Here is a 20,279-nt window from a genome sequence, read left to right as displayed (position 1 = left end):
TATATATATATATATATATATATATATATATATATATATATATATATATATATATAACACTTGAATTTGACATGCTATATTGAGCTGTATATATGATATGATATATTTATTGCTATATATTGGATATATAGCACGATATAGATTTGAGGATAAGGATTTGGCCCGGGAGGAAGGATGTGTTGGAGAGGAATGGTGCCCCCAACCACTTAATGGACAGTCGGGGATTGAACGCCGGCCTGCATGAAGCGAGACCGTCGCTCTACCGTCCTGGCCGCTGGTGTTAGTGAAGTCGACCCCCCTCGAGGTGTCTATTGGGGGGTTGCTGCAAAGACTACCTGATCACCCAGACTGTGATGCATGCGTCAGGCTGCAAGACGCGGCGCCAAACAGTCTGGTTGATCAACCAAATCAGGTTTACTGGCTCTGCCGTTTACCCTATAGTTGTGTAGGTTACCTGTAGTGGGTAAACACACACCTGCTGACTCATGACTCACCACACACACCTGCTGACTCATGACTCACCACACACACCTGCTGACGCACGACTCACCACACACACCTGCTGACTCATGACTCACCACACACACCTGCTGACTCATGACTCACCACACACACCTGCTGACTCATGACTCACCACACACACCTGCTGACGCACGACTCACCACACACACCTGCTGACGCACGACTCACCACACACACCTGCTGACTTATGACTCACCACACACACCTGCTGACTCATGACTCACCACATACACCTGCTGACTCATGACTCACCACACACACCTACTGACTCATGACTCACCACACACACCTGCTGACTCATGACTCACACACACCTGCTGACTCATGACTCACCACACACACCTGCTGACTCATGACTCACCACACACACCTGCCGACTCATGACTCACCACACACACCTGCTGACTCATAAACTCAACACTCACCAGCTGGAGGGATGACTCAGCACTTACCTGCAAATAAAAAACAGAATGTGATTACACTCCAGAATTTCTCAGAACACAAATGTGTACACTTAGTGTAGTGTAAATATTCAGTACAACCCACAACATGGCTCAGAAGACGCCCTGGCCAAGACGGGGCCAAGACGAGGCCAAGACGAGGCCAAGACGAGGCCAAGACGTGGCCAAGACGGGGCCAAGACGAGGCCAAGACGGGGCCAAGACGTGGCCAAGACGTGGCCAAGACGAGGCCAAGACGGGGCCAAGACGAGGTCGAAACGGGGTCAAGACGTGGCCAAGACGTGGCCAAGACGGGGTCAAGACGGGGCCAAGACGTGGCCAAGACGAGGGCCAAGACGAGGCCCAGACGAGGCCCAGACGAGGCCCAAGACGTGGCCAAGACGGGGCCAAGACGGGGCCAAGACGGGGCCAAGACGAGGTCAAAGACCAGGCCAAAACGTGGCCAAGGAAGACGTGTCCAAGCAACGGGGTCGAAGCCCCCTTACCTGGACTCCCCCCCCAAGCACACGCACAACCTGCTCAACCATGATGAGTTCGAAGCCTGGTGGTGTTGGTACACTACTGGACGAGACGCTTTTCAGCTGATCAGGCTCCGCGATATTCCACACTATATATGTATATATATGTATATACATGACTATATATATCCCAGGGACGGGAGTTTGAGCCCAGTGCATGACCTCAGTATGTTCTGATAACCCCATTACCTAACCTAAGGTGTCCATTACATTAGAGTAACTAATAACTATATTAGGTAATAGGTATCTTGAGATATTGTCACTATAACCGCTACTTTAATTGTAATTAATTGTTTAATTATATATATATATATATATATATATATATATATATATATATATATATATATATATATATATATATATATATATATATATATATATATATATATATATATATATATATGTCGTACCTAATAGCCAGAACGCACTTCTCAGCCTACTATGCAGGGCCCGATTTGCCTAATAAGGCAAGTTTTCCTGAATTAATATATTTTCTCTAATTTTTTTCTTATGATATGATAAAGCTACCCATTTCATTACGTATGAGGTCAATTTTTTTAATTGGAGTTAAAATTAACGTAGATATATGACCGAACCTAACCAACCCTACCTAACCTAACCTAGCCTATCTTTATAGGTTAGGTTAGGTTATATAGCCGAAAAAGTTAGGTTAGGTTAGGTTAGGTAGGTTAGGTAGTCGAAAAATAATTAATTCATGAAAACTTGGCTTATTAGGCAAATCGGGCCTTGCATAGTAGGCAGAGAAGTGCGTTCTGGCTACTAGGTACGACATATATATATATATATATATATATATATATATATTATATATATATATATATATATATATATATATATATATATATATATATTAGTAGTAGCCAGTACCTAGTAGCCAGAACGCACTTCTCAGCCTACTATGCAAGGAGAAGTGCGTTCTGGCTACTAGGTACTGGCTACTATATATATATATATATATATATATATATATATATATATATATATATATATATATATATATATATATATATATATATATATATATATATATATATTAGTAGTAGCCAGTACCTAGTAGCCAGAACGCACTTCTCAGCCTACTATGCAAGGCCCGATTTGCCTAACAAGCCAAGTTTTCATGAATTAATTGTTTTTCGACTACCTAACCTACCTAACCTAACCTAACCTAACTTTCTCTGCTACCTAACCTAACCTATAAAGATAGGTTAGGTTAGGTAGGGTTGGTTAGGTTCGGTCGTATATCTACGTAAATTTTAACTCCAATAAAAAAAAATTGACCTCATACATAATGAAATGGGTAGCTTTATCATTTCATAAGAAAAAAATTAGAGAAAATATATTAATTCAGGAAAACTTGGCTTATTAGGCAAATCGGGCCTTGCATAGTAGGCTGAGAAGTGCGTTCTGGCTACTAGGTACGACATATATATTATATATATATATATATATATATATATATATATATATATATATATATATATATATATATAACAATCCATCCTCCCGTTTTAGATAGTACTTTCTGTGACTATGTGGCCCATAGAACATATATTGACGTATTGGACAATTATATATAGTAGAATTTGGCACTATACACTTTACAAAGTCTGGAAAAAATAAAGCTAAACCAAACTTAAGTATTCATTAGGCCCAGTATAGTACATAGATGTACTATATTAGGCCTAAGATAGTGTGTGGTAGGCCTAGGAAGGTTAGATTATGTTTTATTAGCATTACAAAACCTTTTCCGGGTTGTCCAAATTGAAAAGTACATAATTGTACTTTCTGTCCATTACGTCAGTATATGCACGGTGGGCCACACCGTTACTATTAAGTACTGTTTAAACAGAAGCATGGGTTGTGCGGCCGCGCACGCGCGCGCGTACAAACTAGATGTGATACCCGGCGGCGCCCGGGACTTCCCCCTCCCCCCCCTCTCCTTCAACATCCCTCACTCCCCCCCCCCCCATCTCCACTTTTTTCCCCCCTCTCTCCTTCCTTGTCTTCCAACATCCACCCTCACCCTTCCCACCTCCCTCACCGTGTGGCACCGTGTGGCACCGTGCTGGGGGGAGGGGAGAGGTCTGGGGCCGGCTGGGGGGGAGGGGATGAGGAACAATGTGAGGGGCCACAACCATCCAGGCGTCAAGCACCGCAGCTTTTGATGTAACGCCCTCAGAGACCTCTAGCTAAGGTTTAGCGGAGTGGGCGCGTGGGTGTGGAGTGGGCGCGTGGGTGTGGAGTGGGCGCGTGGGTGTGGAGTGGGCGCGTGGGTGTGGAGTGGGCGCGTGGGTGTGGAGTGGGCGCGTGGGTGTGGAGTGGTCGCCTGGGTGTGGAGTGGGCGCCTGGGTGTGGAGTGGGCGCCTGGGTGTGGAGTGGGCGCCTGGATGTGGAGTGGGCGAAAAAAAACTGTATTGACAACATGCTAAGTTCCATCCAAACTTTGGTTCAAAACTTTATTGTCAGAAAAACTGATGTAGGAGAGACATAACTAAATGGACCCAGACACACTCTCACAGAGAACAACAAGGAAGTGACCAACTGTCACAGAAAACGATAAAAAACTAAGTGAGGAACTTTCACAGAAAACAATAAGGAAATATGTGAAGCCCAACAAGAGAATCTAAAAACAAAATTTCACATCAAAGCAAGAGGCACTGCCCGAGCTGAGGGTCTCCAACGAACCAAGAGTCTCTAGAGAACATATAACTTACCAGGGACTAGGCAAGGGGGCCAAGATGGCCAAGGAGCTGGTCACTAGCCAAGAAATAACTCGTTAAATATTGACGAACTACCAGACAGTTAGAAGGCAGCCACTGCAAGACGATTAAACCAAAAACCAAAGAAAACCACGAACTCTAGGCTCGTGGCTCTGATATTCAGTCGTAAAAAATGGAACAAGGGAGAATGCCTTTGTAAATGAACTTGTCGACCATCTCCAAGCGAGTTGTAATGGGTAGGACAGAGAGCTGCCGCGTCCAACAGCCTGGCTGACCAGGCTGTTGGACTAAGCCTGACCAGGTCAACAGGCTTAGTCAGCGACCGGGCCGCAGTGACATTGATCCTGGGAACGGCCGCAAGGAAGCATGGGTCCAGTCCAGGTAGTCCTGGACTACTAGGACGTCAGGGAGGCAAGGTAGCGAGGCAAGGGGAACATACAGTAAGACTGTCAAGACGAAAGTCTGGTATGAAGAAAATTTTTAAGACAGAGAGAAGAAATGTATGAAATAATATATTACAGTAGAGAAGGAAGGAAGGAGTGGGAGATGGGTAAGCTTGGGGCCCAGGAAGGGAGGGGGGGAAAGGAGGAGTATGAGATGGGTAAGAGGTCGAGGAAGGGAAGGAGGGAGGAAGCCAGGCCACATATTCACTAACTGGGTTACGGCCGCACTGCGACCTCCACCCATTCACAAAAATCAATCGGCCCCCCACCCCCCCCCTGAACACTTCCTCCACTCCTGAGTCCGCAGTGCCAAGTGTCTCTTGTACACCTCCACTGCTTACCCTCCCCCACCTGCCCACCCGCCCTACCCCACCTGCCCTCCCCCAGGGGGGAGAGAGGGGGGGAGAGAGAGAGAGAGAGAGGGGGGGGAGGGGGGAAAGAGAGAAACATATTTATATATATATATATATAATGTCGTACCTAGTAGCCAGAACGCACTTCTCAGCCTACTATGCAAGGCCCGATTTGCCTAATAAGCCAAGTTTTCATGAATTAATATATTTTCTCTATTTTTTTCCTTATGAAATGATAAAGCTACCCATTTCATTATGTATGACGTCAATTTTTTTTTAATTGGAGTTAAAATTAACGTACATATATGACCGAACTTAACCAACCCTACCTAACCTAACCTAACCTATCTTTATAGGTTAGGTTAGGTAGCTGAAAAAGTTAGGTTAGGTTAGGTAGTCGAAAAACAATTCATGAAAACTTGGCTTATCAGGCAAATCGGGCCTTGCATAGTAGGCAGAGAAGTGCGTTCTGGCTACTAGGTACGACATTTTATATATAAATATATAAATATATATATATATATATATATATATATATATATATATATATATATATATATATATATATATATATATATATGCGAACCAGCCTGAATGGTCCCCAGGACTATATGCGACTGAAAACTCAACCATTCATAGTCACTTCTGGGGTGAGAGTTTTCAGTCATATATATATATATATATATATATATATATATATATATATATATATATATATATATATATATATATATATATATATATATATATATATTAGTGGAGGCGGAGTGACTGGCGCCACAGCTGGTACTCGCAGGGAATATCTGAATTTAATTAAGTCCAGAGACCAATGTTTACCTGCGGGGAGGTGGGGTTGGATGAGGGGGGGGGGGAGATGGGGCTGGGGGGGGGCAATGTGGGGTGATGGGGGGAACATGGAGGGGAGGTGGTGGGGGGAGGGAGGGGATGTAAAGGGGGGGGGGGAAGAAAGAATGGAACTGCAGTATTCAGCGTGCAGAGATGGCCACCCATTTTAGGGCCCAGTACCCTATTCTATTACCCTATTATCTTTTGACTTAGACAAGTACCTATCAGTACTTACCTATGCGTGTATACCAGGGCGTGAGGTCTAGCTCTTGAACCCGCCTCCTGGCCTGGTTGTACCCATGGCGTTATAATGTAACCCTTCGAAATCTTTGTCAAAAACCTGGCCTTTTAGGTACTGATGAGATGTGCTCAAATGCTTCTGTCTTCACAGGTGCGCAAGTGTCACCAAACTACGAGGCGTGGGGGAATGGGGATCACAGGTTCCTGGTGACGGGGGGGAAATAGGCCTCACATACACACCATTACCTGGTTGATGGGGTTCTGGGAGTTGTTCTACTCCCCAAGCCCGGCCCGAGGCCAGGCTCGACTTGTGAGAGTTTGGTCCACCAGGCTGTTGCTTGGAGCAGCCCGCAGGCCCACATACCCGCCACAGCCCGACTGGTCCTTCGTAACATTTTTATATCATCCTCCCTCTCTCTCCCACACTCCCACTGTCTCCCACACACACCCAGAGTAATTTAGATCTCCCACGCTACCAGGTCCTGGCCTCCTGCGTCTCCCAAGGGAAGGGAAGCAGCATGACGCAGTGGTCAACGCCTCAAGACGCTCAGCTGTGGTGGTCACTGCTGATGTTGAGCTGCTGCTCCTGTACCCGCCTTGACCACCTCTCTCCCCCAAGTCACATTCCCCCACAGTAACTCCTCCTCCTCCTACCCCCATGCTCCCCCCCACAGTAACTCCTCCACCTACCCCCATGCTCCCCCCCACAGTAACTCCTCCACCTACCCCCATGCTCCCCCCCACAGTAACTCCTCCACCTACCCCCATGCTCCCCCCACAGTAACTCCTCCACCTACCCCCATGCTCCCCCCCACAGTAACTCCTCCACCTACCCCCATGCTCCCCCCCACAGTAACTCCTCCACCTACCCCCATGCTCCCCCCACAGTAACTCCTCCACCTACCCCCATGCTCCCCCCACAGTAACTCCTCCACCTACCCCCATGCTCCCCCCCACAGTAACTCCTCCCCCCTAGGCAACCATAAATACCCAACCATTCATAAACAGAGATTTGTTTCTTTGATTAACACTGAATTATTTAAGGTGGAGAAAAGAGGTTATTACCACAGTGTTGACCAAGAGGAACACACACACACCCACACCCACACACACACACACACACACACACACACACCCACACCCACACCCACACACACACACACACACACACACACACACACACACACACACACAATGGTAAGAGGGTAATGGTAAGGGGCGAGAAGTCGGACTGGCGAACAGTAACAAGTGGAGTACCTCAAGGATCGGTGCTGGGACCAATCCTCTTTCTAATTTACGTAAATGATATGTTTACAGGAGTGGAATCATACATGTCAATGTTTGCGGATGACGCAAAATTAATGAGAAGAGTTGTGACAGACGAGGATTGTAGGATCCTCCAAGAGGACTTAAACAGGCTGCAGAGATGGTCAGGGAAATGGCTACTGGAGTTTAACACCAGTAAATGTAAAGTTATGGAAATGGGATCAGGTGACAGGAGACCAAAGGGACAGTACACAATGAAGGGGAACAGCCTACCTGTAACGATTCGAGAAAGAGACCTGGGAGTGGATGTGACACCTAATCTAACTCCTGAGGCACATATAAATAGGATAACGACAGCAGCGTACTCTACACTGGCGAAAATTAGAACTTCATTCAGAAACCTAAATGAGGAGGCTTTTAGGGCGCTTTACACTGCCTACGTGAGGCCAGTCTTAGAGTATGCCGCGCCATCATGGAGCCCCCACCTGAAGAAACACAAAGAAACTGGAGAAGGTTCAGAGGTTTGCGACGAGGCTTGTCCCAGAGTTACGAGAGATGGGATATGAAGAGCGGCTGAAGGAACTGAACCTTACGACACTAGAGAAAAGAAGGGAGAGAGGAGATATGATAGGGACATATAAAATACTCAGGGGAATTGACAAAGTGGAAATAGATGAAATGTTCACACGTAATAATAACAGAACGAGGGGACATGGGTGGAAACTGGAAACTCAGATGAGTCACAGAGATGTTAGGAAGTTTTCTTTTAACGTGAGAGTAGTGGAAAAATGGAATGCACTTGGGGAAAAGGTTGTGGAAGCAAATACTATTCATACTTTTAAAACTAGGTATGATAGGGAAATGGGACAAGAGTCATTGCTGTAAACAACCGATAGCTAGAAAGGCGGGATCCAAGAGTCAATGCTCGATCCTGCAAGCACAAATAGGTGAGTACAAATAGACGAGTACACCCACACACACACACACACCCACACACACACACACACACACCCACACCCACACCCACACACCCACACCCACACACACACACACACACACACACACACCCACACCCACACCCACACCCACACCCACACACACACACACACCCACACCCACACCCACACCCACACCCACACACACGGGTCCACTTCCTGGGCTCATTACCCACAACTCTGCAACTCTTCCACAACCAACAGCGGATGTTATTGCTCACCATCAACACAATAGACAAGGCACACAATGGTATATGGTAACGTCCAACAGACTGGGAATAATGCAGCCACACAAATGGATACGGCAGCGTACGACGCACGCGCCAGGATACGACACGCAGCAGGATACGACACACCAGGATACGACACGCAGCAGGATACGACACGCAGCAGGATACGACACACCAGGATACGACACGCAGCAGGATACGACACACCAGGATACGACACGCAGCAGGATACGACACGCAGCAGGATACGACACACCAGGATACGACACGCAGCAGGATACGACACGTAGCAGAATACGACACGCAGCAGGATACGACACACCAGGATACGACACGCAGCAGGGTACGACACGCAGCAGGATACGACACGCAGCAGGATACGACACGCAGCAGGATACGACACGCAGCAGGATACGACACGCAGCAGGATACGACACACCAGGATACGACACGCAGCAGGATACGACACGCAGCAGGATACGACACGCAGCAGGATACGACACGCAGCAGGATACGGAACCAGTGGGCCAGATCATGTTGCATGGGGGTCAACTGTCCCCTCACCGGCTCTTAATAAGCCCCCCCCCCCGTCCCTCCCTCCAAGATAAGATGAGCTCCCCCCGCCAACACCCCGTCTCCTCCTAACCTCTTATCTTACCCAAATAAACTCGGGGAGATAAGAGGAACATCAGCGTATTACTAAGTTCACCTCCGGTAGGTGCCGCCTACCCCTCCGGTACCTGTAATGGGTGTATACCCCATTATACCCCACCGGTATAACGGGATATACACACCCAGGGGCACATCCTTGGTGTATATACTCTCGAGTCCACTTTAGTCCCGGGCACTGTACAGGACCAGTGTTCACTCGGCAGTTGATCAGTCAGCTATTGTGTCTTGGCCTTAATAACCCTCTGATAGGCTGATAGGCCTAAGCCAAACACCAAATCAAAGGGCTGTTATAGTGTGTGTGTTCCAAACGACCACAAGTTCTCCACAACTCTCAACTGATGACGTTCGAACACTTCCCCCGAAGAAATATTCGGTGACGTCCTCTGTTCAAAATTTAAATTTTTTAAATTTTGCCCCGAGGGGCGAGTTTATTGGGCAGCGCCACTCATCTTGTGAGTGGACACCCCGCCATAGTGACAGTATTGGGCAGCGCCACTCATCTTGTGAGTGGACACCCCGCCATAGCAGCGTGTACAACACTCCCCAATAGGAAGAAAACCCGCTGGGTTGTTCATCCTGTCACTTGTACCCAGACACAGCTGGGAAGTCTCTGTTCGAAATCACAACTCTCCGTAAATGCTTCACTCACCTCCTACAAGTACAAATAATCGCCAACAGAACCTACAAAACCACCTAACTTAACCCACGCCTAAAAATGCAAAAAATATGCTAATATTTAATTTGATTTATATTTGAGAAAATTCTGATTTTGAATGAGCAACATATGCTGCAAAATGCTGAATGGTTCTCTAGGATCGGCCACTGGATGGAATGAACCAAGCCTCAGGAAGGCTTCCTTAACTAAGTCAATGTTTGTATAAACCTTAACCTTTTGACAGAAAACAGAGTAAGTTAGGTAGACAGGGACGTAGACAGGGACGTAGACAGGGACACAGACAGACACATGGATAAATCAGACAGACATAAAGATGGACAACAATATGTATGTACACACACAAACCAGTCCTCAGGCCAGGTTCGTTAAAGCAGCTGCCGTTATCCAAAGCGCATTCATCAATTTTTTACATATTCTGCATTAATACGTAAAAATACGCAGAATACGAAGAAAATTTATAATGCGTATTGTGGGGCGGCCGCCGCTTTAACGAACCTGGCCTCAGGAAAGGTTGAGATGAATTTTTTTCAATTTCATTCTTTATTATGCACCCCATACCCATCCCGTGGGCAGTGGTGGATAGGGCTACAGAGGCACATAATGGGTATATATATATATATATATATATATATATATATATATATATATATATATATATATATATATATATATAATGTCGTACCTAGTAGCCAGAACGCACTTCTCAGCCTACTATGCAAGGCCCAATTTGCCTAATAAGCCAAGTTTTCCTGAATTAATATATTTTCTCTAATTTTTTTCTTATGACATGATAAAGCTACCCATTTCATTATGTATGAGGTCATTTTTTTTATTGGAGTTAAAATTAACGTAGATATATGACCGAACCTAACCAACCCTACCTAACCTAACCTAACCTATCTTTATAGGTTAGGTTAGGTAGCCTAAAACGTTAGGTTAGGTTAGGTAGACGAAAAACCATTAATTCATGAAAACTTGGCTTATTAGGCAAATTGGGCCTTGCATAGTAGGCTGAGAAGTGCGTTCTGGCTACTAGGTACGACATTATATATATATATATATATATATATATATATATATATATATATATATATATATATACCATACTTGTCGAACAAAAAGGTTATCATAGTCTCCCCCAAAAACAAAATAATAAGCAAAATACAATATACACATTACTCATCCCTTCCATCATGCATTCATTTCCTGCCATACATACCTTCCCCCCCCCCTCGGCGGGACAAGCTTCGGCTCTTGGGCCCCCATTCCCAGCTGCCGGTCGTCCAATATCATTGACTCCCCGAATTACTTGTCTCTTATTGCATCTTGTTTAGTTGTGTGTGGCGGCGACTGTTCCTGTCTCTTCCTCAGGTAGTTAGCAAAGATGTGTGAGGAGGAGGCAGGAGGCAGGAGGAGGAGGGAGGAGGCAGGAGGAGGCAGGAGGAGGCTGGAGGAGGTTGGAGGAGGCAGGACACAGGAGGAGGCAGGAGGAGGCAGGAGGAGGCAGGAGGAGGAGGGAGGAGGCAGGAGGAGGCTGGAGGAGGTTGGAGGAGGCAGGACACAGGAGGAGGCAGGAGGAGGCAGGAGGAGGCAGGAGGAGGAGGGAGGAGGCAGGAGGAGGCTGGAGGAGGTTGGAAGAGGCAGGAGGAGGCAGGAGGAGGCTGGAGGAGGCAGGAGGAGGCAAGAGGAGGCAGGAGGAGGCTGGAGGAGGTTGGAGGAGGCAGGACACAGGAGGAGGCAGGAGGAGGCAGGAGGAGGCAGGAGGACACAGGAGGAGGCAGGAGGAGGCAGGAGGAGGCAGGAGGAGGAGGGAGAAGGAGGCAGGAGGAGGCAGGAGGAGGAGGGAGGAGGCTGGAGGAGGCTGGAGGAGGTTGGAAAAGGCAGGAGGAGGCAGGAGGAGGCTGGAGGAGGCAGGAGGAGGCAAGAGGAGGCAGGAGGAGGCTGGAGGAGGTTGGAGGAGGCAGGACACAGGAGGAGGCAGGAGGAGGCAGGAGGAGGCAGGAGGAGGAGGGAGGAGGCAGGAGGAGGCTGGAGGAGGTTGGAAGAGGCAGGAGGAGGCAGGAGGAGGCTGGAGGAGGCAGGAGGAGGCAAGAGGAGGCAGGAGGAGGCTGGAGGAGGTTGGAGGAGGCAGGACACAGGAGGAGGCAGGAGGAGGCAGGAGGAGGCAGGAGGACACAGGAGGAGGCAGGAGGAGGCAGGAGGAGGCAGGAGGAGGAGGGAGAAGGAGGCAGGAGGAGGCAGGAGGAGGAGGGAGGAGGCTGGAGGAGGCTGGAGGAGGTTGGAAGAGGCAGGAGGAGGCAGGAGGAGGCTGGAGGAGGCAGGAGGAGGCAAGAGGAGGCAGGAGGAGGCTGGAGGAGGTTGGAGGAGGCAGGACACAGGAGGAGGCAGGAGGAGGCAGGAGGAGGCAGGAGGACACAGGAGGAGGCAGGAGGAGGCAGGAGGAGGCAGGAGGAGGAGGGAGAAGGAGGCAGGAGGAGGCAGGAGGAGGAGGGAGGAGGCAGGAGGAGGCTGGAGGAGGCAGGAGGACACAGGAGGAGGCAGGAGGAGGCAGGAGGAGGCAGGAGGAGGCAGGAGGAGGAGGGAGGAGGCAGGAGGAGGCTGGAGGAGGTTGGAGGAGGCAGGAGGACACAGGAGGAGGCAGGAGGAGGCAGGAGGACACAGGAGGAGGCAGGAGGAGGCAGGAGGAGGCAGGAGGAGGGAGGAGGCAGGAGGAGGCAGGAGGAGGAGGGAGGAGGCAGGAGGAGGCTGGAGGAGGTTGGAGGAGGTTGGAGGAGGCAGGAGGACACAGGAGGAGGCAGGAGGAGGCAGGAGGACACAGGAGGAGGCAGGAGGAGGCAGGAGGAGGCAGGAGGAGGGAGGAGGCAGGAGGAGGCAGGAGGAGGAGGGAGGAGGCAGGAGGAGGCTGGAGGAGGTTGGAGGAGGCAGGAGGAGGTTGGAGGAGGCTGGAGGAGGTTGGAGGAGGTTGGAAGAGGCAGGAGGAGGCAGGAGGCAGGAGGAGGTTGGAGGAGGTTGGAGGAGGCAGGAGGAGGCTGGAGGAGGCAGGAGGAGGCAGGAGGAGGTTGGAGGAGGTTGGAAGAGGCAGGAGGAGGCTGGAGGAGGCAGGAGGAGGTAGGAGGAGGCAGGAGGCGGCAGGAGGAGGCTGGAGGAGGCAGGAGGAGGTAGGAGGAGGCAGGAGGCTGGAGGAGGTTGGAGGAGGCAGGAGGAGGTTGGAAGAGGTAGGAGGAGGCTGGAGGATGTAGGGGAGGCAGGAGGCTGGAGGAGGTTGGAGGAGGTAGGAGGAGGCAGGAGGCAGGAGGAGGCTGGAGGCAGGAGGAGGTTGGAGGAGGTTGGAAGAGGCAGGAGGAGGCAGGAGGAGGCTGGAGGAGGCAGGAGGAGGCAAGAGGAGGCAAGAGGAGGCAGGAGGAGGTAGGAGGACACAGGAGGAGGCAGGAGGCAGGAAGACACAGGAGGAGGCAGGAGGAGGCTGGAGGAGGTTGGAAGAGGTAGGAGGCAGGAGGAGGCTGGAGGAGGCAGGAGGAGGCAAGAGGAGGCAGGAGGACACAGGAGGAGGCAGGAGGAGGCTGGAGGAGGCTGGAGGAGGTTGGAAGAGGCAGGAGGAGGCAGGAGGAGGCTGGAGGAGGCAGGAGGAGGCAAGAGGAGGCAGGAGGACACAGGAGGAGGCAGGAGGAGGCAGGAGGAGGCTGGAGGAGGCTGGAGGAGGTTGGAAGAGGCAGGAGGAGGCAGGAGGAGGCTGGAGGAGGTTGGAAGAGGTAGGAGGAGGCAGGAGGAGGCTGGAGGAGGCAGGAGGAGGCTGGAGGAGGTTGGAAGAGGTAGGAGGAGGCAGGAGGAGGCTGGAGGAGGCAAGAGGAGGCAAGAGGAGGCAAGAGGAGGCAAGAGGAGGCAAGAGGAGGCAAGAGGAGGCAAGAGGACACAGGAGGAGGCTGGAGGACACAGGAGGAGGCTGGAGGAGGTAGGAGGACACAGGAGGACACAGAAGGACACAGGTGGAGGCAGGTGGACACAGGAGGAGGCAGGAGGAGGCAGCAGTAGCGTGATAGACACGCTGGTACTGTTGACAACACAACACATGCTAAACACCTCCAGCGAGCCTCGTGCAGGTGTTTAATATTCTCCTGACCCACTTCTCCCTCCCCCCCTGACCTCTACCCTCCCCGCCCTCACAAAGAGGTAAATAAGAGGAAGAGGGGGAGGGGGGTGGCGGAGGAGGAAGGAGAAGAGGGGTGAGTAATCAGAAGAATAACAGGGTGCCAAAAATAAACAGTAAAGATACCATCCCCCCCCCCCCGCCAAATTAACGAAGCAGTTACGCAAGCAATTACGAACCTGTACATCTTTCCTCAATCTTTGACGGTTTTAGTTGCATTTATTAAACAGTTTACAAGCATGAAAACTTGCCAATCAACTGTTGTTATTGTTATAAACAGTCCTCCTGGTGCTTCCGAGCTCATTAACCGTTTAATAATTGTAAACAAAGCCGCCAAAGATTGAGAAAAGATGTACAGGTTCGTAAGTGCTTGCGTAACCGCTTCGTGAATCTGGTTGCCCTGGTACTCAAGACAGTGGCTGGGTGTTGTCCTGTCCACCGGTACCAGTACCTTTCTCTAGCTACCTAACCTCACATCACCCAATTTCATCCAACATGCCCAAGTTCACCGAAATAGGTTTATCCAAGTTATGAGTTAATTTCATTACCAACTAAAGCAGGTATGGAGTCCAAACAAACCACTAGGCGTCTCGCCCGAGGGGGGGGGGGGGGGAAGAGACGAAACAAATATATCGTTGTAATAAAAGTCAACAAAATTACATAAAATCAGAGCAAGTATATTTGGAGACACTCTCAGTGTTGTATTGATTGTGGGTCAAGTTATTCGTGGGTAATGGGGGGAGGGGAGGTGGGGGAGGGGAGGTGGGGGAGGGGAGGTGGGGGAGGGGGGATAGGGGCAGATTATGTAACACACACGCGCGTGTGTGTGTGCGCACACACACTAGACAGGAAAAGGGGGGCAGAGTGAGACCTGAGACAGGAAACACTCGCAAACTCTAACCTTCCTCCCCCCCCCCACCACCACCTCACCCGAGGAAACGCAAGAGCAACACCCCCAACATACAAGCAGCAGGACAAGGTCAAACAAGCGACAGGACAACGATTGCGGGCTCACCATAGCCCGTGCTGCTTGGAACAATTTGTTCCAAGTAGCGAATCTTAAACAACCACAACAGCAGTCAGGATAACGAATGAACAGCCACAACCTCAGTCCAGCACCCAGGAGGCCTGGTCGACGACCGGGCCGCGGGGACACTAAGCCCCGGAAGCACCTCAAGGTAACCTCAAGGTAAGGTAGAAGTGATCGGCTCCCAGGAATGACAAGGAACAAAACCCCTGGAACACCTCTAAATCCTCACCCCCCCCCCTCCCCACGGAACAAACACGCCAGAAATCCAATATCCTCCCATCCCAGTAGCACCAAATTTCCCCTCTCTATCAGCAACTGCAACCCAGCGACCACCATGCCACAGCCGAGCAGCAACAGTTGGAATGTCTAGTCGCGCCGCCTACCAGCTGGCCGTACACTATAACAACTCTCACCTTACAGGCCAATCCCAGTCAGAAGCAATACGAAGGGGTCAGGTCAACAAGGGTCAACCATGCAGGTCAACAAGGGTCAACCATGCAGGTCAACAAGGGTCAACGCTGCAGGTCAACAAGGGTCAACCATGCAGGTCAACAAGGGTCAACCATGCAGGTCAACAAGGGTCAACCATGCAGGTCAACAAGGGTCAACGCTGCAGGTCAACAAGGGTCAACCATGCAGGTCAACAAGGGTCAACCATGCAGGTCAACAAGGGTCAACCATGCAGGTCAACAAGGGTCAACCATGCAGGTCAACAAGGGTCAACCATGCAGGTCAACAAGGGTCAACCATGCAGGTCAACAAAGGTCAATCATGCAGGTCAACATATTAAGTGCCATGTGGCGGCCTTGCTAATCCACCTGGATTACTGTTACTACATCAAAGGCTATCCAGGATCTCTCATAATCTTGAGCTATCAAATAGGTCCCTTAAAAGTGTCATTAGACGAGAACTCCTGGATGAATCTGAAGAGAGTAGAACAGTGCAAACTGGAACTAGCAGGTCCATTGTTTATCACAATGAAATGTGTCAAGTAAAACAACTGTGTGGGGGCCAGTAAAACACGTGTATGGGGGTCAGTAAAACACGTGTATGGGGGCCAGTAAAACACGTGTATGGGGGCCAGTAAAACACGTGTATGGGGGCCAGTAAAACACGTGTATGGGGGCCAGTAAAACACGTGTATGGGGGCCAGTAAAACATGTGTATGGGGGCCAGTAAAACACGTGTATGGGGGCCAGTAAAACACGTGTATGGGGGCCAGTAAAACACGTGTATGGGGGCCAGTAAAACACGTGTATGGGGGCCAGTAAAACATGTGTATGGGGGCCAGTAAAACACGTGTATGGGGGCCAGTAAAACACGTGTATGGGGGCCAGTAAAACACGTGTATGGGGGCCAGTAAAACACGTGTATGGGGGCCAGTAAAAGACGTGTATGGGGGCCAGTAAAACATGTGTATGGGGGCCAGTAAAACACGTGTATGGGGGCCAGTAAAACACGTGTATGGGGGCCAGTAAAAGACGTGTATGGGGGCCAGTAAAAGACGTGTATGGGGGCCAGTAAAAGACGTGTATGGGGGCCAGTAAAACATGTGTATGGGGGCCAGTAAAACATGTGTATGGGGCCAGTAAAACACGTGTATGGGGCCAGTAAAACACGTGTATGGGGGCCAGTAAAACATGTGTATGGGGGCCAGTAAAACACGTATATGGGGGCCAGTAAAACACGTGTATGGGGTCCAGTAAAACACGTGTATGGGGGCCAGTAAAACACGTGCATGGGGGCCAGTAACAACATCAGCAGACTAACAGATGTTATCACAGCTCGTATAAGACTTGGCTACAAGTATCTCTGGCAGTTGGGCTTGTATAAGGCTCTAGATGAAGTAAAGTATAAAGTGTGTGGACAAAGCCAGGGACACACACTCGAACACTATATCTTGGATATAGTGTTCGAGAGAGTGTCCCTGTCTTTGCATTATCAATTTCACATTATCTCTAAATGTAAAATTGAGCCATTTAGAGATAAATCTAAACTCACGCTGTATGATATGGCAACCTATCTTAATACTAAGGATAAAATACCTGAAATCCTTGCACTGTATCCATATTTCGCTCCCAGTAGATGAACGACATATGAGATTAAGAAACAAGTAGTGTATTGTGAAGACTAATAATAAACAGAAGCTCCCCTATGACTCTGTAATATCCCCATTGCTCAACAATTATGTATTAGCGATAAGACCTACCATTAAAGTGTAATGACTTACTGTAAATATATAGCTCTTGAAATAGAACATTCTTTGTAACTATCTGACATTGTAATTATAAGGTGTGAAGGATAGATGAAATTGTTAATGTAATAATCTCCGTTGAGGTCTGATATAAAGACCTTTTGTGCCCTCTGTAATCCTTTTTGCGCTACCGCTCACAGGATGAGTATGAGGTGCACAATAATCTAATCTAAGTGTGAGAAGGGAAAGGGGGAAAAGCGCCAAGCCATTACGACTATATAGCACATGGAAAGGGGTCAGGACTTGGAGATGGGACAGGGGGGAAAGGAATGGTGCCCAACCACTTGGACGGTAGGGGATTAAACGCCGACCTGCAAGAAGCGAGCCCGTCGCTCTACCGTCCAGCCCAAGTGGAGGAGTTGGGGTGCACAATGAACTAGCCGTCTCCGGCGACAACAATCAAATCATTCAACAGTGTATAAAGATCATGTTCAGTGTGTAGGAGCAGTTCTGCTGAGGGGCGCCCTGACAGCTGAGTGGACAGCGTTTCGGATTCGTAGTCCTGAAGTTCCGGGTTCGATCCCCGGTGGAGGCGGAGACAAAACGGGCAAAATGCCCCTGATGCCTCTGTTACCTAGCAGTAAATAGGTACCTGGGAGTTAGACAGCTACTACGGGCTGCTTCCTGGGGAGGGTGGGGTGGGGGGGGGGGGTGCAACAAAAAAAAACAGGCCTGGTCGAGGACCGGGCCGCAGGGACGCTAAGCCCCGAAACCATCTCAAGGTAACCTCCCTGAAACTACAAGACCACCACAAGACTATTCCAGCAGAGAGAAGAATTAGCACAGGTTGTTAAACGCGGCCACCAGTGCTGGTTAAACATAATTAAGAGTGACCTGACCCTGAGGACAGGGGTCAAAGGGGTCAAAGACACGACCCCCACCGACTTAGAGGGAACTATCAGGGGAAAGCGCCAAGCCCTCACGACTATATAGGACTTGGAAGGGGGTCAGGAAAAAAAAACATTGTGCTGGGACAAGAGGTGGTAAGACTTGAGAGGTTTTATTTTGCTGATAGTTGATACCTGGTTGATGGGGTTCTGGGAGTTGTTCTACTCCCCAAGCCTGGCCCGAGGCCAGGCTTGACTTGTGAGAGTTTGGTCCACCAGGCTGTTGCTTGGAGCGGCCCGCAGGCCCACATACCCCCCACAGCCCGGTTGGTCCGGCACTCCTTGGAGGAAACTATCTAGTTTCCTCTTGAAGATGTCCGTTACTTGAAACCAATTATTATTCTAATCCCTTCACTAGTTGATGAATAATTGAATGAACTTAATTATTATTGGACTTTGAGAATAAGGCCAAAAGCCTTATTGAAGCTCCAAATGAAATATTCAGAATTAAAATGGAAAAAAATGAACTAAAATGCCAAATAACACTTAACACAATTTATTCAATACAAAAATAATATCCTACTTTCGAGGCCCCTAACAAGCTTAAGAGGCAATTGGGGTGAGTCACGAACACACAACATCTCTGAGACAAATACCTTGACCTGCCAAGATGTGACGACCAGACGTTCCTTCTGGTCCGTCGCAGCCCCTCCTCCCCGCCGGCACACACACACACACACACACACACACACACACACACACACACACACACACACACACACACACACACACACACACACCCACACACACCCCACACACACACACCCACACACACACACACACACACACACACACAATTAGGCAATTAGGTGAGTACACACACACACACCCCTCCACCAGGCACCCCTCCTGAACTCTTTCACCCCCCATACACCCCCCGGACCCCCCCAGACACCCCCTGGATCCCCCCGGACATCCCCCGGACCCTCCCCGCCCCCAGTCATCCCCCAGACACCCCCCAGATCCCCCAGATCCCCTCTGCCCCCAGTCACCCCCCAGACATCCCCCAGATCCCCCCAGACCCCCAGAGAAAGGGAGAACTCTGGTACAAGAGTTTCCATGAAGAATCTCAAGGTTTGGTACACCAATGCTGATGGGGTATCTAATAAAGCAGAAGAGATAAAAGAAAGAGTGAGTGAAGCAGATCCTGACATAGTTGCAATTGTGGAAACTAAAATTAATGACATGATCTCAGATGCTATCTTTCCTGAAGGGTACCAGGTGATACGAAAAGAGAGGACACAGAGACAGGGAGGGGGAGTAGCACTCCTAATAAAGCGGAAATGGAAGTTTGAAGACCTGGGAAATCGAGTTACCAATGAGTGCACAAGCTTCATACATGGAACTCTGACAGTAGATGGGAGGAAGATTGTGATCATGGTAATCTACAATCCCCCACCAAACAGTAGAAGACCCAGGCAGGAGTATGATGACAACAACAAAGCATGTATTGATGAACTGCAGAAGGCAGCAACACTAGCCCACAGAATGAGAGCGAAGCTGCTGATCATGGGGGACCTAAATCATGGAGAGATAAATTGGGAATCAAGGAATCCCCATGGAGGGGATGAAACGTGGGGAGCAAAATTAGTAGATGTTATAGACAGGAATTTCCTGACACAACATGTGAAGGAAGACACAAGGGAAAGAGGAGGAGATGCACCGAGCCTATTAGACCTGATTTTCACCCAGAACGTAGAAGATATCGAGAATTTAGAGCATGAAATACCTCTAGGGGCCAGTGACCATTGTGTCCTAGTCTTTGACTACATGATGGAATTCAAAATTATGACCATGGGACAAGAGATCTGGGAAAGGAGAGCTGACTACAGGAAAGGGGACTATATGAGGATAAGGGACTATCTGGGTGAAGTGCAGTGGGAGGAAGAAATTAGAGGAAAAACAGTCCAAGATATGATGGACCTAGTCATACAGAAATGCCAGGAGGCCGAAGAGAGATTTATACCAACGGTAAAGGGAAAAAATAAGAAGGAATAT

At 49.2% G+C, this 20,279-nt stretch overlaps 1 protein-coding gene across 1 annotated transcript in view; it reads right to left on the bottom strand.

The window, feature by feature from the left end:
* Window positions 1-3,714: 3,714 nt before the first annotated feature.
* LOC138364662 (uncharacterized) overlaps window positions 3,715-20,279 on the bottom strand; it is a 65,171-nt gene continuing 48,606 nt past the window's right edge. The window contains exons 2-3 of the mRNA XM_069324638.1: window positions 12,781-14,014; window positions 3,715-3,908 (exon numbers count right to left, since the gene is read on the bottom strand). Of these exons, the coding sequence (XP_069180739.1) occupies window positions 3,715-3,908; window positions 12,781-14,014 (1,428 nt within the window). The remainder of the gene's footprint in view (window positions 3,909-12,780; window positions 14,015-20,279) is intronic.

The sequence above is a fragment of the Procambarus clarkii genome, chromosome 14, assembly GCF_040958095.1.
Source record: "Procambarus clarkii isolate CNS0578487 chromosome 14, FALCON_Pclarkii_2.0, whole genome shotgun sequence".
In the NCBI taxonomy this organism is placed as follows: Eukaryota; Metazoa; Arthropoda; class Malacostraca; order Decapoda; family Cambaridae; genus Procambarus; species Procambarus clarkii.
This window is presented reverse-complemented; position numbering and strand designations above follow the sequence as displayed.